The sequence below is a fragment of the Muntiacus reevesi genome, chromosome 2, assembly GCF_963930625.1.
Source record: "Muntiacus reevesi chromosome 2, mMunRee1.1, whole genome shotgun sequence".
Taxonomy (NCBI): Eukaryota; Metazoa; Chordata; class Mammalia; order Artiodactyla; family Cervidae; genus Muntiacus; species Muntiacus reevesi.
In genome coordinates this window covers 185798927-185818106 of record NC_089250.1, presented here as the reverse complement: position 1 = coordinate 185818106, position 19180 = coordinate 185798927, and the positions used below count along the sequence as shown (strand labels likewise).

General features: G+C 41.8%; 1 protein-coding gene across 7 annotated transcripts in view; it reads right to left on the bottom strand.

The window, feature by feature from the left end:
• The window catches only part of RBFOX1 (RNA binding fox-1 homolog 1), a 404111-nt gene that overhangs the window by 24877 nt on the left and 360054 nt on the right, over positions 1-19180 (bottom strand). For all 7 annotated transcript variants that reach the window (XM_065924298.1, XM_065924297.1, XM_065924302.1 and 4 more), the window contains exon 11: positions 16427-16491. In XM_065924298.1, coding sequence (XP_065780370.1) covers positions 16427-16491 — 65 coding nt within the window. The remainder of the gene's footprint in view (positions 1-16426; positions 16492-19180) is intronic.

The window sequence follows — 19180 nt, the reverse complement described above, 5'->3', positions numbered from 1 at the left end:
CCATGGACAGAGGAGCCTGGTGGGCTATAGTCAGTCCATGGCGTTGCTAAGAGTCGGACATGACATGACTGAGTGACTAACACTTTTTCTTTCAATGATCAGACCATCTTTTAAAATATAACATACCCATGACCAGAACCAATCATTTAAGTCAGAATTCTGGAGAGTGGTACCCAGGTAGGTCCAAAAAGCCACACAGGTGTTTCTAATCTGTCTGCCAGCACTGAGAACTAATTTCTCACATATGTTCTCTGAACATAGGTACCCTGACTTTACAGGAAATAAGAATTGCATCCTCTTTTGTTTTTTAAATTAAATTGTGCTACTGTTGATTTCCATCATTTGTAATTCTTGATATGTTAATTATTGGCACTTGTAATTAATACATTGTTTAATATATTTAATAGCTATTAATTTTTAAATAACTACACTTACTGGATGATTCTTTTTAGACACATAAAATTCATGTAGAAAGGAACACTAATCAGGTTGTTGGTCATATTTTAAAAGTTGCTGGAATCTTGGGGAATCCAGCCATGATTGTTTCCTGCATAAATATAATATGCAGACAAAAGATGCTCCTATTACAGTTCACTTGGTATCTTTGCTAAATAGTTTACTGATGTGACTCATTCACTCCTCAGATTCTTAATGAGGGTTTGCGATGGGCCAGGCAACCAGCTAAGCTTAAGGAATTTGATGCCATGCTCATGGTCTTTAAACCACTGAGAAATGTCTATTACTGGGCTTGGCTGTCTCGAAGCTCATAATCTAATTTATATTTCAGTTTTATCACCTTGAAAGGAAGACCGATTTGCTTATGATCAGTATTTTAACTCTCTCCCCCCACCGACTCAGTTCTAAAGTTCTAGAACTGTACAAATTCCATTCAGATTCATATTTTTCCCTGCCCTGTTGTTTTATATATATATAAAATCATATGTACGTCATGTAGAATCAAGATGAAGTACAAAAAGCAAGCAAATAAGACGATTGACTATAGACTCCTCTGAAATGGCCTATCCTGATATTTTTAAAAAGAGAAATGCATTCACACCCATTCAAAACTGTTTCATGGAGCAACAGTTCCTACACTAACATTGCATACATTAAAAAGTTTAATGTGAAAGGAGTGAAGTCCTGCTAATCTGTCCCCTGTTTGAATCTTCCTCACCAAACCTCTTGAGTTATAGACACTCAAACACAAGGGCACCTCCATTTCCTAGAGACCTTGAGGACAGCCCTCTTCTGTAATATTAGTTTCTCCAAAATTTAATACTCTCCCTTGTTCCCACTGCACTGCTTTTCTCAGCTAAAGTGAAAGAGAACTAGCAGAGTCTGGAAGCTGGGCCTGGTCACACACAAGCTGCATTCCAATAGAAAAATCATTTCATCTTTCTGGGCCTCAGTTTTCTCATCTGGAAAATGGGAACAAACAGCACACTTGCACATGCACGTGCACACACACACACATACACAGCCCTCTCTTAGGTTTTTTTCTTTATTTTTTGGTATACATATGTGCAGATCAATGAGAACATGAATGGGAAAGCAATTTGTTTGGGGTGTGTATTATTGTTCAGTCATGTCTGACTAATTGCGACCCTGAGGACTGTAGCCCACCAGACTCTTCTGTCCAATGGATTTCCCAGGAATACTGGAATGGGTAGCCTTTCCCTTCTCCAGGGGATCTTCCCAACCCAGGGATCAAACCTGGGTTTCCTGCATTGCAGGCAAATTCTCAACTGTCTGAGCCGCTAGGGAAGCCCATTTGGGGGAAGACATTTCTTTTTTCAGCTGCATGGACTCATGAACACTGTAAGCTTCTCTCCCTCCACAAAGACATTGGCTGTTTGTGTTGTTAAGTCCTGGGCTTCTGTGGTTTTAGGGCAAGTGGGGATAGTTAAGAGTCTTTTGAGGTTGTAGGTCATTTTACAGGTGGCTGCAACCTTCAGGAAGGTAAAATTCCACCTCAGCTTTCATTGGGCAGGCAAACAAGAGCACAGTGGGGTACCAATCACAGGTTGGAAATGGGTCTGGCAGATTCTCTGAACAGCATGTATTATTCTCTAAAGTAGGGGTCTCCAACCTCCAGGATCTAATGCCTGATGATCTGAGGTGAAGCTGATGTAATAATAAGAGAAATAAAGCGCACAATAAATGCAATGCGCTTGAATCATCCCCAAACCATCCACTCCCACCCCAGGATGTGGAAAAACTGTCTACCACAAGATCAGTTCCTGACCCTGAATAGGCTGGGGACCGCTGTTCTGGGAGAAGCACCTAGTATTGAGAAGGGGGTCTCCAAGCTCCTAGAGGCTCAGGAGAAGCACAGGGTATCCAGGCTGAGCCTCTGGATGGTGGAGAGCCCACACTGAGATGGTCTGGGTCCACCTAGGAGTTGTGTGCAAAACAAAGGGAGCTGATGGTGGAAAGTTCCAGAAACGTCCTAACCCCTGGGGATTCCGAAAACCCACTACCACCACAGCATTGGACTTCTCATCAAGTATGATGGGAAAAGGGCAACATAGGCAGGTTTGGGTTCTTTTTTGACTCTTTGAAGCCATGTTGGTTTGGGGGCAGAGTCTACATCGGGAGAACCGATTGCTTTTTCCTAGGAACTTGATGCACCCCTGGTAGCCTGACAGCTCCTCCTTGGACATGAAAAAAGAAGAAATAATCCAGGAGAAAGAGGAACAGAAGTATAGGCTGTTTGATCACAAGGTTCCCAGTTGCTTCTTCCTTCAAAACATTTTTGACCAATCTATTTTTTCCCCCAATTTTGAGATATGATTGACAAATTAAAATTGTTTATAACCAGGCTGTACAGCATGCTTTTTTTTTTAAAGATGTGCAAAGTGATGACTTAATACCCATGTACATCGTGAAATGAGTATGACAATCAAGCTAATTAACATATCCATCACTACACAGAGTCACCTCTCTTTGCCTGGGGTGAGGACATTTAAGCTCTACTCTTTGGGCCAATTTCAGGTCAATGTGTTTTCATGTTTCTAGGATGAAAGTCAAGATTGAAAAACCAACAAAAAAATCTACAGGCAAAACTTTCTGACTCAGAGAACCTGCTGCCACAGGAAAGGATTCATTTTTGAGTCAACAAAACAAATTATGCTCCTAGTTTAGTGATGCTGTTGATAATAATAAGGATGATAATGTTGATGATAATATCCCGAGTGTTACTGAGCATCAGTGCTATGCAAGGAGCTTTCTCTTCATGACCACAATTAATTCTCACAACCACTCAGGGAGGCAGGCATCACTCATTACCCGCTCCCCCACCCCTTTAATGATAAGACGGTGGAGGGTCAATTAGCTTGCCACTACTATCTCGTGTAGTAAGCAACTTACGAACTGAGATTCAGGCTCTAAATCTCATTCTCTGATGGTAATCTGTAGGTGAATCAGCAAAGATTGGCCAATGCAGGCACCAATCAAAGAGCAGGCACAAGGAGTGTGAGACACCCCGCTTTACCTCCCGACCAGGGCAATGACACGTTGAGGAAGCCACAGGTTCCCAGCATGTTAGTGTTACAGTGGGTCCTGAAAGACTGCCTCAGCTAAGAACAATCTGTCCTTTCAGATGGATTTAATGAGTTGGTTTTGTCCATATATATTCAATGCTTTCTTCTTCTGATCTAGACCATTTTTGAAGTCTTTATTGAATTTGTTACTATACTGCTTCTGTTTTATGTTTTGATTTTTGTTTTTTTTTTTTTTGGCCACAGGTATGTGGGATCCCAGCTCCCTGCGCAGGGATCAAACCCACACTCCCAGCATTAGAAGGTGAAACCTTAACCACTGGACCACCAGGGAAGCCCCTCAATAATTTCAAATAACCATGTGTGTGTGTGTGTGTGTGTGTGTGTGTGTGTGTGTGTGTGCGTGCGCGCGCACTTAGTCGCTCAGACCTGTTGGACTCTGCGAACCTATGGATTGTAGCCCGCCAGGCTCCTCTGTCCGTGGGATTTTCCAGGCAAGAATATTGGAGAGGGGTGTCATATCCTACTCCGGGGATCTTCCTGACCCAGGAATTGAACCCGCATCTCCTGCATTGTAGGTGGATTCTTTACTGCTAAGCCACCAGGGAAGCCCTCAACTATGTATGCCCTAAAAAAACCTGTCAATCGTCAAATTATTGATAACACCATGCTTTTCACCACCTTTTTGCAGTTGATAAAACAGTGAGTGTTTACCTTTGCCTCTTTTTGATTCTAACTGGTATACTCTCTCTTGAGCAGATGGCAAAACAGGGGCTCCATAAACGTAAGAGGAGTCTGACATGACTTTTCCAGGGTAAGTTTTATCACAGGGAGAGTCTACAGTTATACACAACCCATGAGGAGATATTAATAACAGCACAGAATCATTCTGATTAGCTTTGGATCTTTGGGGTAAAGAAAATGATGACTGGTGACCCTAGGCTAGCTGAGGGAGGAAGTCATAACAAAATGGATCGTGAGGGTCAACCAGTCTCGGGCAACTCTGACCTTCTCCTTGAAGAAGGGAGAGGGCAGAGAGGAGACAGTCAGTAATCAACAAGTCACAAAGACAAACTCTCTTGCATGTGCAAGACTTGGGGGGGAGAACCCAGAGTGAACCTCGCTTACCGCCCGTGTGTGTGCGAAGTCGCCTCAGTCATGTCCGACTCCCTGTGACCCTATGGACTGTAGCCCGCCAGGTTCCCCTGTCTTGGGATTTTCCAAGTAAGAGTACCTGAGTGGGCTACCATTTGCTCCTTCAGGGCATCTTCCTGACCCAGGGATCGAACCTGCATCTCTTGCACCTCCTGAACCGGCAGGGGGCTTCTTTACCACTAGTGCCACCTAGGAAGCCCCACTGACTGCCTATGGGGTAGAACTGAAGCACCTCAAGAATCGTGCTTCTCACAAATCGCCTGCAAATCTCCCTGGGATCTTAAAAGTGTAGATTCTGCTTCAAGCGGAGCTTGATAGTCTGCGTGACTCACAAGTTCCTGGTGAGGCCAATTTGGAATTTGGTCGGTCAAGGAACCATGCTTTGCACTGTAAGTGTTTAAGGACCCTAGGTGTGAACCCCTCTAACCTTGAAATTAGAACAGAATAAGGGAAGTACTTCTTTCCCTGTTGTTTGTTAAGTTTAAGTCAAAGACGTTAAAGAAAACAATTAAAAAAAAAAAACCAGCAGAGAAATTATCATTCTGGGAAAGCAATGGAACTAATATTTTCCAGGACACATTTTTTGATGTGTCCCAACCCCACCATGTGGGCTCCTATTCTAGTGTCTAGAAGTGATCCATAGACCCTGTAACCGTGTAGAAATGGTGTGTGGGGGGGAGTCTCTCATCTTTTAACGCAATCAAATTTCAAATGACAACACTGGCCCATGAAAGGAGGGATTAAAAGGATGCTAGGAGCATCCCGAAATCCTAGTTTTCTTTTTAAAGAAATCCCACAGCAGCAAAAACACTGGGAACCACTGACCCAGGTTATCAGACATGTGATGCATTTCTAGACTCTCAGGCCAAGGCATTTCAATCTAAGTGATTACGATAATGAAGGGAAAAGGCTGTTTGGTTTTGATTCTGAATCTTCTCCCCCAAATCTATTGATTGATCCAAACATTGATTATTATGTAGCTAGAATAAGCTGGGAACAAAGACAGCATGGACAAGTTAGCTACTGCAATTCCTTCAATGTCTCTCCTACCCAACTGGTGGTGGTGGTTTAGTTGCTAAGTCGTGTCCAACTCTCCTGACCCTATGGACTGTAGCCTGCCAGGTTTCTCTGTCCATGGGATTTTACTGGAGTGGGTTGCCATTTCCTCCTCCAGGAGATCTTCCCAACCCAGGATTCGAACCCATGGCTCCTGCATTGCAGGCTGATTCTTTACCACTGAGCCACTTGGGAAGCCCCTCCTACCCAACTACCATCCCCCTAAATTCTGATAGCAGTCCCTACTCTAAATGTCTCAGATGTTAATTAAAGATGAAATGCACTATGGTTTGGAGGAGAATCTAATTCCAGAAGAGTTAATCACTGTGATCTACCCTAGGGAGAAAATCACAAGTTATTTATTTTTGTCCAATGACAGTTCACAGGCGTGTATTACACACAAATATGAAAATAAAATAAAGCCTACATGTAAACAGAAGTCAGTTCTTCTGGAAGAGAATTCAAGTTCTCTTCATGGGTATAAGAGCCAGAACTTGCTTTGATAACGTTAAAAGAAATACTAGAAATTTTTAATGAAAAGTTCCCTCTTACCTGCAAAGACAGATCTTCTAGTATATGTGATAATGACCAAAAAAATAAAAGGCATAGGGGAGCGGGTTTAATTTTTGTCACATTCATGAATGTTTCATGAGCTCAGAGCTTATCTGTGTGTGTGCGCTAAGCCACTTCAGTTGTATTCGACTCTTTGTGACTCTGCGGACTGTAGGGTCCTGCTAGGCTCTTCAGTCCATAGGATTCTCCAGGCAAGAATACTGGAGTGGGTTGCCATTTCCTCCTCCAGGGGATCTTCCCGATCCAGGGATCAACCTGTGTTTCTGTCTCTCCTGCATTGGCAGGCAGATTATTTACCACTAGCACTGTCTGAGAAGCCCCAGAGTCTATCTACGGCCTGTCCCCTTCCACTTGACTGGAATACTGTCTTCTATGAGGAAAGGTCTTTATTTGCGATGGAAATGGCTGATCCAGAGGCTTCTGTGTACAGTTCCTCATCAGAGGTGTCTGCCCGGCCTCTGGAAAGCACTGGGCTTTCTCACCTGCCTCTAAACCCTTCACAGTTGAAGGGTCTTGATGACATTACTGAAAAGAGAGGTTTTATTTGCTTTTTTGTGGCCCATCAAGTCAATGATCTGCAACCCGAAAAGTATGTAATTAGGCCATGACATGACCACAGGAGTGGTTATATCCTGTCTTGTCACTGGCAAACACAGCTCCCCACATGGCTGCGACAGCCATGGTCTGTTGGGTTTGGAATTTCCTTTAATATCTCCCCAACTCCTTTTTGGTCCAGTCTGTTGACTATTACAGGCTTACTTCTTTTTTTAACGGCTTCAATTAAATTATATATTCATCCGACAGTGCCTAACACTTGTTAAGAAGCCATTACAGGTTATGGACCCAAGGCGACTGGTTCTTGAAACAAAAATTTGAGCACTTTTTCTCTCAATGTGTGCATGTGTGTGTGTGTCTGCATATGTATAAATTAAAAATGAGAAACTCAGGGAATACATCGATCAGTAACAGACATATTACTTTTCATCACTGAGGGCTCTGTGTTCATAAACACGAGTTCCCCAAATCACACTGATGCTACCATCAAGAACTACACACTCCCTCCTTCACTCTTCCCAGGCCATCTCAGTCCTCATCAAATAGAATCATTGTCCATCTGCAGAGCAGGCTGGCAGAAAATATAATTATCTTAGTTATCGTAATTTGTTCGGTGAATGCTCAATCAGAATTATTGATCCGTAGGGAAAATAAATAAATGAGAGCATGAAATTCCATTCACTTTTTAATCACTAAGTTGCATCTTCGTTAGGACTATTTGAAGCGGCAAACGTGCCTTAGCTCTGACTTTGTAACAACAGTATAAGGGGATAGAAGTGATCCAGGATCTAGACTGACAAACACTGGACTTGAACCCCAATAGTGGATTTCCTGGGGTGCACATCACCGTGCCTGGACCTGCTTCTCCCGCCCGGGCCCTGGGAGTTCCACTAAGGATGGCCACACGTGTCCTCCTTGTCCTTCAGTAGTCCAAGGTGAAGCCTGTGGTCCTAGTGTCATTGCTGACAGGGCGTCCCTTCTCTGATGCATTATCCCGTCTTAAACGATCACTTAAGTGGCTTATTTAAAGCCATCCATCTTAAATGATCATTATATGGCTGCCCTAACTAAACTGCTTCCCTGATCAAGTCATTTGTTCCAATGTGTTGCATACTACCTGACAGACAAGAGACAACTGCCGAAAAATTAACTTCAAAAGAGAAATCTACATGGTGAAGAGATTTAAAAAGTGGCAGGAAACGTCATCTAAGACTGCTCACTTTAAGAAATCCTGATTTATCAAAATCTGAACTTCTGAGGGCTGATCAAATTAAAGGACCTATGTAGCCCCTAAATGCATGGTTTTCCATTTAAAAAAAAAAAAGAAAAGAAACAAAGCGAAACAAACAAGTTATTCCAGAACTTAGTGGATTCAAAAGGGTTAGATTTGCACAGAATCCTACCTATTCTATTTAAAAGTCATGTCAACAGCATAATCAGCTGAGTAGATTTGATCCTTATCTTCCCTAAACTTTGACTGACTCTGGAGTGGGTTAAAGAAACAACAGATTCAAATGCTCAGATTCAAACTCTCAGATTCAAATGCTCAGGTTCAAACTCTCAGATTCAAATGCTCAGATTCAAACGCTCAGATTCAGGTGGAACTAAAATAACCTAGATCGTCTTGGTTTCCTCCAAGCTCACTCTTACTCTCCAGATTTAAAACTCTTAGTGGATGATGTTATGGGAATATAAAATAAAATATGAAAAATTGGAATTGAGGATTATGGAAATAAGAACATGAAAATAAAAATGAGAACATTTTATATAGTCCCCTTGATGTGCTGAATATTTCATAGGCAGTATCTTGAAACCTCTGAGCCACTCTGTGAGGTGGAATCAATAAACCCATCACACATGTGGTGATGGAGGACCGAGAAAGGACTTCTCAAGGTTGCTCTACTAAGATGCTCAGAGCCTGGGGACTAACGGCATAGTGAAACTTCACTCTCAAGCTGAACTGAGCCTCTTCTTCATCCTTCCCCAATCTTGTCTTCCCCATCTGTGAAATGGAGGTGGCCACATCAATTTAATAGGGTTGGTATGCCAAGTCCATGACTGTTTATAAAGCACCTTGAACAGTGCCAATCACAGAGTAAGGGCTCCAAACACAGCCATTGTTGCTGTCACTGTTCTTATAATAATTATTATAATTATCACAGAGAGATGACCTGCATCAAAGTTTGCCCAGCTACTGTTAAACTTCAAGAAGTCTTAGGAAACAGTGAGAGTACCAAAGTCCTCTGTTTCCAGCTCATGAACATTTTCACAGGAGCATTTTCATATGTATGGCAAGTTTTATTGATAAAATTTATTTTGATCTGGCTTGTGTACCTTGGAAAATGAAATTTACAGACAGTATCTGTTTCTTTCTAGTTACCCTAAAGCTATTTAGATTAATCAGCTTCATTTTCTCTTCCTGAGGGGACCCTGAGTCACTGGGGAAAAAAAAAAAATGAACCAGTTAAGAAAGTAAACTTTAAACCAAAAAGAAGGACAAGAATATAAATAAAAAATAAGAATATATTATATACACTACTATGTAAGAATGTATATTTTCAACCCACTGTTCTAATTGAAAGCTGTACATGCTATTCTGAGCACTGCAGTAGAAAACGATATAAATACAGACATTAGTGACTCATTCCTATTACAAGTTCACAGAGCAACTTTTTCTTTTTTTAATTGCAGGACCCAGAAGGGCTCATCAGGATGAGTGAAAGTAAAAGTGAAAGTGTTAGGCCCTCAGTCAAGTCTAACTGTGCGACCCCAGGGACGGTAGCCCATCAGGTTGTTCTGTCCCTGGAATTCTCCAGGCAAGAATACTGGAGTGGGTTGCCATTCCCTTCTCCAGGGAATCTTCCCAACACAGGGATCGAATCCAGGTCTCCTGCATTGCAGGCAGATTCTTTACAGTCTGAAACACCAGGGAAGCCCAAGGGATGAGTGAGAACAGTGGGAAAGATTAAAAACTAAAATCAAGAACAACTTCAGCAGAGCACTATCAATAAAAGATACAGAGAAGTAGCCACTGCTTGCTGCCCTGTTTTAACTCAACATGTTGGGATGTGAGTCCCAAATAGCTTCCTTTTGACCCTGGGTCCTGGTCTAAATTGTGGATCTATCCTCTTCTGGACACCCATGAACTAAGCCCCCAGGTCCTCGTCCATCTGAGAATTCCACTGTTGGCATCACCAAGTTTTAAAACACCCTCACTCTACTTTTCCACCAGTGGATTTCTCAAAAATGATTGAAAATGTAAATAAAATATAATATGGAGTCTATCACAGAGTTGCCAACTTTTACTTTGCCGAGGAAGAACATTCAAAACAAAAGTGGATAAAAAAGGAGAAAGCAAAGCTGTTGTCATCCTTTCATACAAGAAAAGCTATTTTTCACAGCATATGGGAAAGAAGCCTGGTTAAAGTCTGGCCATTCTCTAGACAAGAGAGTTGTTCACCATATTACATGGTCCATGGTTTTCTCCTGTCTTGGAAAACCAGTAAATATGTCATCAGAAGCAGTCACCTGGTCTTGAACTGGCCGTGGGAGATAGTGTGTGTTAAGTCGCTTCAGTTGTGTCTGACTCTTTGTGATCCTATGCCAGGCTCCTCTGTCCATGGGATTCTCCAGGCAAGAATACTGGAGTGGGTTGCCATTTCCTTCTCCAGGGTTTCTTCCCAACCCAGGAATCGAACCCATGTCTCCTACATCTCCTGCACTGGCAGGCGGGTTCTTTACCACTAGCGCCACCTGCGAAGCCCACAGAAGATAGTGCTTCACACGAAGCACTAGTATAAGATCCTGAAATCCCTCATCGCACACATCACAAAGAATGGGTGCTTTTTAACTTGAAACAGTTTCAACCTTGATCTAACTCGGTTCACACAAGAGGAACAGGGAAAACTATGAAACTTCCCTCCTTTCTCTGCTTTTGCAAGGTCTACCCTCATTCAGGAATCCACATGATCCATAAGTGAAACTTTCAGCAAGAAAGAGTAAAATTGTGAGGTCCCTAAAGTATTACAATATTTAAAAATTAACCTTTCTACCAAGAAAACTTGAAGAATAAATTAAATTTTTCATTTCATGATGCTCATATGTTTTGCAGCCTGGCAACTCCTTAACTTTTAGCCTATATGAGTCGATAAATACTCTACATAAAATGGTATATCATTTTAAGTGCAATTATTAGCCTTATTTTAATGACATTTCTCTACTATTTAATCTAAATCCAGGAAGTAAAACATTCTAAAATAGATAGTGAGTACCCACATGAATGGAAATTCAACTCAAATCCCTTTAGTTTTTCAGTTTAGATCAAACTAAGGTTATACATAAGGATTTAGTTCTGTGTCCTGGAGTTAAGCTTACTGTGAAAGATTATGAGAACGTAGAGAGATAGTCTTTTCCTATCAGTTCATACTTCCTTCCATCTTGCTTTCTTTCTTTTCTTCTTCCCTCTTTCTCTCTTCTCTTTTTCTTTCCATCCATCCACCCACCCATCTATGTATGTATGTATCTATCTCTATGCTGTCCTGTGCTACGTCATTTCAGTCGTGTCCAACTCTTTGTGACCCCATGGACTGTACCCTGCCAGGCTCCTCTGTCCATGGGGATTCTCTAGGCCAGAATACTGGAGTGGCTAGCCGTTCCCTCCTCCAGGAGATCTTCCCAACCCAAGGATCGAACCCAGATCTCCCGTATTGTAGGCAGATTCTTTACCCCCTGAGCCACCAAGGAAGCTCATGTATACTGGAGTGGGTAGCCTATCGCTTCTCCAGCAGATCTTCCCAACCCAGATATCAAACCAGGGTGTCCTGCATTGCAGGCAGATTTTTTACCAACAGAGCTATCAGGGAAGCCCCTATCTATCTCTACCACCATATAATTTTAAATAGTTGATCTACAGATCAACTGCTTCATGACCCCAAAGACATGACTACATATACCTATTGAGTTTTAAGAAAGGCTACTAATCTATTTCTCTCTGACATAGAACCTGTTATTTATAGGTTATGAGTATCACATTTAAAAGATGTTCTAGCATGGGGCTCATGACTGGCAGAACTTGGCATATCCCGACCTCCTTGTATCAAGATTTATTTATCTAGACACTCATATAAGCCCTCCATGAGGTCCTAAGGGAGAAGTGTGTGTATGTGTTGTGTATACATATATTTTTCACATGTATATGTGAGCAATATATATACACAACATACATATATGTATATGTATGACTAGGCAGAGAGCAAGATTATTGATATTGATATTATGGTATTTTAATTGAGCTTCTATTAAGCTGTGATTAGTCAGTTGCTCAGTCCAACGGAGTCGCTCATGTCCAACTCTGTGACCCCATGGATTGTAGCCCACCAGGCTCCTCTCCCTGGGGTTTTTTCCAGGCAAGAATACTGGAGTAGGTTGCCACTTCCCCCTCCAGGGGATCTTCCTGATCCAGGGATCAAACCTGTGCCTCCTGAATTACAGTCAGATACTTTACCACTGAGTCATTGCGGAAGCCCCTTCTATTAAGCTGAGCTATATGAAATTGCCAATATTCTACCATTTGGGGCCCACAAAAATAGCAGTTTCATATGATAGAGTCTAATGTTGCCAAAAAACTTAAAGGTCTCAGAAAACAAAAAAGGGTAGAAAATAAAACAACAAATAGAAGCCTGTTGCTTGCTGTCTCTCTTGCTCAGTCTAGAGGCACCTGTATGGCTGGGGCTACTACCGTAGGTCAAAAGCTGCTAACTTTTAAGGATCTTTACGGAAATGCAAGTGTCCATGAAAACAGTGGTCCAGGATAACTAGCAGGGCACCTGGATCGTCATGAAATCTCAGAGCGAATGCCTCTATTAGTTTCTCCTCTAGCTGGTCTGAATTGAGCTCCCTTCTGCCCTAATGTGGAGGGCTGTTTCCATGCACTGTGTGTTAGGGGATGTTAGGATGTTCAGCAAGCAGGGCAAGCATGACGGATGTCTGCCTTTTTGGCGTGGTAACATTGTCATCAAAGCTGTGTACACATCAGACACATTTACCCAAATACCTGTAGCGTGATTCATCGAAAAGGAAATCTTCCCCTCTCCCTCCCCACCTCCCAGTTTGACTGCTCAAAGATGCAACAAGGACCAAGTCAGAAGACACAAAGAAACCGAGAGCCAGTCAATCAAGAGAAGCCTGCCCCCAGGCTTCATTCAAGCAAGCCATTCATCGAGCTAATGTGGTGATGGACCTGTCCAATCCAGAACATACCACAAACGCATCAGCAACACCAAGTGGCATGCAATGACCAGATGATCATCGGCCCCACTGCCATGCTTTGATTGGTTCAAGCTCAGAAAACCATCTCCCCTGAGAGTCCAGATAGTTGGCTTTCCGCAAATCAAAGTGAGATTAGAAGATCTGAGGTGAAGTCAAAGGCTTACCAAATCTTTCCTAAATGCCCAAGAAAGCCATTTGCCTATTGCCATTCAATTCGTCAATGAGTCTGCAAAATTACCTAGTCCAGTCAGGTCTCTTTCTTTGGGGGGAAATCACTGCCCACACCAGATGATCTTCTTTCCGGAGGTCCACATTCAAGAAACTCTCAGGGTACTCCGAGATAATCATCGTGTGATCATTTAACCGAGAAGATGATGGCCAGGGAGTTAACGAGGTGGCCATCAACGAACTTCTGGCCATTCCTGAGGTTACTGGAGTCCAAGATTTTCCAAAAGGCCCCTGAATCTTTAATTCGATGAGGGCTTAATTTGTGCTGATAAAAGGTAAAATTCTACCGACTGGGGACATCAAACTTCTTTCCCTTTCAAGACGTCTGAGAAGTGAATCTCATGATTAGAGAGAAAATTTGTTGCAGTTTCTCTTCGGATCAGGTTGACAGCCAGTGAGTGTGACCCAAACATTTTCTGTTCCTACTGATTTTATTTCCTATTTTGAAGGAGTTTCTTTGGGTTAAGAAATTTTCTGTTTGTCATCCTGCCTGTCTTCTAGAAAGTAGATACTAAGAGTCCCTCCCTACTGATATTATCCTGTGATGGAGTAAAATAAGTGATTACACAACTTCCCTGAGATAATTCTAGATTCTTGCCATCTCTAATTGACTGGAAAGCTCTTCTGATAATTTCATATTTTCCCCTAAACATGTGTCTTCTCTTAAAGGGTCTTCCTCCTCTTTACCTGCTTACTAACAATAAAAGGAAGTACCACTGTTTCATAAATACACTTTACAAATAAAACCAGAAACATGATTTTTAAGATTGTTTTCTGGTAATTTATCTATGTCTGCATTTCTCTCGATGCAATATTTCCATAAGTGGCAAGTGAAATAGGACTAGTAATCAATTTCCACAGCAACCAAAAAGACCCAATGTGCAAATTTCTTTAATGAACAGCAAGAGGCCAATTATATGGACAAGAGGATGTTTAGTTGGTTTCTTTAACTGAAACTATTACACCAAAATGGGAATTGCAGAGTTAGTCAAGATTTACCAAACCAAGAATGAGGGCAATTTTTCAGTAGGACAGGTTGCCAGTGAGAAATCTTAATAATATTAAAATAACATATTTCATACATACATTTGCATATATGGTGCCCCCAAGTGCAGCAAAATTTTAACTTATTTTTTAAGGCAGATGCAAATGGAGATGGCCAGATCCTCAAGTAATTCTATCTAAGAATAGTATTAAACATTGTTTGTTTTTTTTTTTTCCAAATGTCTATGTTGGTCTTATTAAAGAAAGCAATTTAAATTATATCTTTGTAATTAACCTTTTTTCCAGCTTGGGGATAGATGCACTTATACTGAGAAGCAAAATTTAAAAAAAACCCAAAGACATAAATCTGTTTAAGATTCTTATAATTATGCAGCAGGCTAAAGTTACTATGATTATAATTATATACAAAGTGGGTGTTGGAGAATTTAGCATCGAGAGATATTTTCATAAAAATAATTAAGGGTTGTAGATGAACCACATTACAATTGACACTCTGTGAATCTGCAGTGTGCAGAATTTAATAGAATTAAGCCTTTTCATTTGTAGAATGATCTTGAGGATTTCAAGACTGTCATCATTTTTATTAGCTTTTTTGACCCTCTCAATTTCCCTAATTCAGTGTCAAAGTGTATTGAAGATAGCAACTTTCATAAAACATATTTTGCATCCTAGCAACTGGTGATTGGGTAACTGGATAATTTAAGTATTTAGAACTGTGAACTGACAATTGTTTGGGTTTCTCTGGAAGCTCCCTCCAGACTTGAGAGCTCTCAATGGCTGTTTATAAACATAATAGGAATTTATAGGAATAATACCTGCATACAATCAGATAACAGATCTCAACTCTGTCTTGCCAAAGAGCTATTTGATCACGAGTTTTTATGTATGGGGTTTTCAAAGTGTGACATTGAGGGTTCAGGAATTTCTTTTGCTTTCGTATACCTCTGAAGAAGTCTGTAGTTACAAAGAACTAAGGATACATCTTGTGAGAAATGGAATGGAACTGCAGAGAAAGCATACCACAGCAAGAGAGGAACTGAGTCACAAGAAATCCGAGAGGAGACCCAGAGTCTGCCAACACTCCCCATTCATGAGTCCAAGACACCGCCTGCTTACCTGTCGAACCCAGCATGCCTCAGCCACACATGCAAACGGTTACCATTACTGTTTTATTCATGAAACATAGTTTTAAATTAAAGGAGTCATTACCCAAAATAAGCACCCTCCATGACATTTGTGCATGCAGAGCATCTGAACATTCACATTTATGTCCTCTGAAAACAGAGCCAACGATTTGCATTCAATATGGAAACGCACACTTTCTTTTTTTCTCCAAAGCACTTATACGAAAATAGCTGTGGCTTGCCATTTCAGAAACCGAGTCATCTGTTAAGCCTGGGTAATGGGTAATAGAGCTCCTCCAACCCTCAGCCCTCACCCCCCGCCATCCAGTTCTGACTTCTGCATTTCTTAAACCTACTTCAGTCCCTTCCGCTGCCAGTCTTCACATGTGGTATGCATTACAAATAAATGTTGGCTTATGTTCATAGGCACGGGGTCTGGGCATTGCCAAAAAGACTCTCCTTATGAATGCCAGACACACTGCCCATATTCCTTTAGGTGGGATCTTAAAAGGCAATAAAGGGGAATGCTTTCCTGAATGTACAAAGGTGTAAAAAAGGGAACTGAGGTGTTGAAAATCAAGGTAAACCTGTGGGATCCTCTCTTGGCTTTCGTCCTATGAGTTACATGAGTCCAGGATTTTACAGAGAAGCCCAGGAGAAGGCTGTACAAGGGGTATATTTTGTGCATGCAGGGTGTGCTGTCAGAGGAACTGAAACGGAAAGACAACTATGCAGGGACCCACCGTCTTTGTGTCTCAGCAGAAAGGCCGAGCGATCAGAATGAGCTAGGCGTCACTGTGCGTCCTGGAGGCCCCGTGCTGACCTTCACCGTGAGACCTAACTTTCAGGGCACTGCCTTCCCCAGCGGTCATGCATTTGCAGTGAGACCAGACGAGAAGCTCACCTCCCACCAGCTAAGTTCATTTCCAGGTAATAGTCAAGCGTGAGAAGGAAAGCCCTTACCTGTCACTGTAGGCAGCGGCAGTGGCAGGGGTGGGCTGGGCGTAGCGGTATGCAGCATAACCACCCTAAAACACAAGGAGAAAGCGGGCTTAGGAACTCAGAGGAGGCCGACTCAGGGCGCCTGATGGTGAGACCCCAGCAGAACAGCAGTGACCCACATCTAGCGAACTCAAGTGGAGGTTAATGAAAGCTTAGTACCAAAACACGCGAGAAGGATGTGGAGAGGACTACCAGCCCCAGCTGGATGTTAAAGATTAGCAGTTGTAAGCAAATCCCAAAGGGGGAACCCAGAGACCCTCTGATAGAGATGTACCTACATGTTAATTAATGGTAATCATTTTGGGGTGCAGAGGATTATGGGCGATTATTTAAATGCTTTTTCTACTTGGCTGAACTTTCCAGATTTTCAAAAGTGAGTATGCTTTACCTTGATTTATCAGCTATCAACTTACATCTTATTCAATCCATCTTTGAGAACTTCCTTAAAAACCCAATACAGGTCATGCTAACACCCTGCTATCTTTGATATTTATTAATGTTAATGTCTTTGATGTTTACTCACAAAAATAAGATAATTCTTTGATTGAAACTGTGTTAGGAATCTCTTGCATATGCAGTTGTTCAACCACTAAAGCAATGAAAGAAGACTGTCTCTAGCTTTTTAAATGTCACATAATGATTTAAAAAAAGGAATCTTGAACACTGCTTAAAAATTCTATCTTCAGCTCAAGATATCACACTGGTTCAGACAGGAAATTTGTTTGTTGTGGAAAATATGATAAAGTCTTCCAATTTGTAAATGAAATCATTAGGAGAGAGGAAAAAATTGGAGAAAAATAATTAACATTTAGTTGTATGTACCAGTAATTGCAATTGTTCAATTAAGCAGAGGACAAGCAAATGGGCATATTCGAAAGGAATTGTGTTCAGTGGAGCATTCATTATCAAACTGTGAAAATAACAGAGCTTCTTGCTCAGCAGACCACAGTGATACATCAACCACTGTTGAATGATCTTAGTACAATTAATAGGATCCAGTCCCCACCGATGACACGGGGGACATTCAGGTTCTAAATAGAATACATAGTCCCACGATCCTCTGGGAAAAGGGTTCTCACCCTTACTGTGAAGGGACAGACACCCTTCAGGATTCAGGACAGACAACCATGGGCTTCTAATAGCAAAATAACTGGATGTTGGGGGGATTTAATGGTAGGATCTTGAGTAAAGCAGTTCATTATACTTGGCTCCACGTATAGCACAGGAGACAGATGAACGAGAAAATTGCAAGAAGCATCTATCAGAACAGCGATAGGTACAGTGGTCTCTGTAATTTATTTCTACTCTTTGCCAATCACAACCAACTTTCAAAGCAAGTTTTCTATCACTTATGTGGCGATTCCAAAAAGCTAGTTACTCCTTAATCAAGCTCCTTCTTTGGATCACTCTGGAGAAGACACCTCCAAGACATTCTGACAGATAATCACCCATAATTTGGAGCCAGTATTTTTATTTTTTTAAAAGTCTCCCTTGAAAAACAATGTGAAAGTTAAAAAAAAAAAAAAGAGGTCTTAGCCAGAAACCACCTGGTGTTCCAAACACCATGTTCTCTAATTAGGAATGGATAAACTCATTAAATGTGCTGAGGAGTTGGGAAACCAAAGCAGTTGTCACACGGAGCACCAAGCTCCAGGTACAGAATGATGGGCTGAGGGGAAATCGGGTCAGCTGATTTCTGGAGCCAGTCTTTTCATCAGCTTGCCCATCTCCTTGCCTTTCATCAGGCATCCACAGAGACACAGGTGTGCAGGTGTGTACTGAACTGAATGAGGTAGGGAGGGGCTGGCATTGGCTTCCTGCTGGCTAGGAGGCATTAGCTGCAACCAGCTGAAAACTCTGAATGGAGAATGTGTGTGTGTGCATGTGTGTTCTCTGTCACTCTCAGAATGAAAAACAAAAGTTACTGCAAAGTGCATTGCATCAAGGGCCATGTCAACCAATCATGATGTGGTGACTGTAAATTTGGTTCCCGGAAAGACTTCTAGCAACATCCTGCTTGCAAAACCTCTTTGTTTGAATTCTGGAGGACTCCCTCAACTTCTGCAATGGTTTCTGTCAATGGAAGTAGGTAGCAATTTTGATAAGTGAGAAAAACTATGGCAGTGCAAACAGAATATACCTAAAATGAACCTCTCTGACTGCCATGGTTTAGTCACTAAGTCATGTCTGACGCTTCATGACCCCATGGACTGTAGCTTGCCAGGCTTCTCTGTGCATGGGACCTTACAGGCAAGAATACTGGAGTGGGCTGCCATTTCTTTCTCCAGGGGATCTTCCCAACCCAGGGATCAAACAACCTGGGTCTACCTGCATTGCAGGTGGATTCTTTACTGAACAAGTCAGCAGCAGCCCCTCACTGACTCCTAGGTTGACAATTATTGCACTGATATAAAATGGAGGAGTGTACACCTAGGACACTTCTGAACAACTGAAGGGTGTGTCTAAAGCTTTGGGAAGGACCCATTCTCTATTTGCACATGTTTTAACCATTTAGAGAAAACAAGTGTGGGTTTCCATGTAAGACAGGCACAGGAGGTCAATGTCCTGATACTTATCTTTGCTAATTAAGAGTATGTTTACAAGTATTCCTGATTCATGAGTCAAGGTCATAGTTTGGTAAAGTCTTTGGAACTGGTGGAGAGATTTTGACCTTGGTCGGTGACCTCCTAGGTGTCCAGTAGACTTGATGATGAA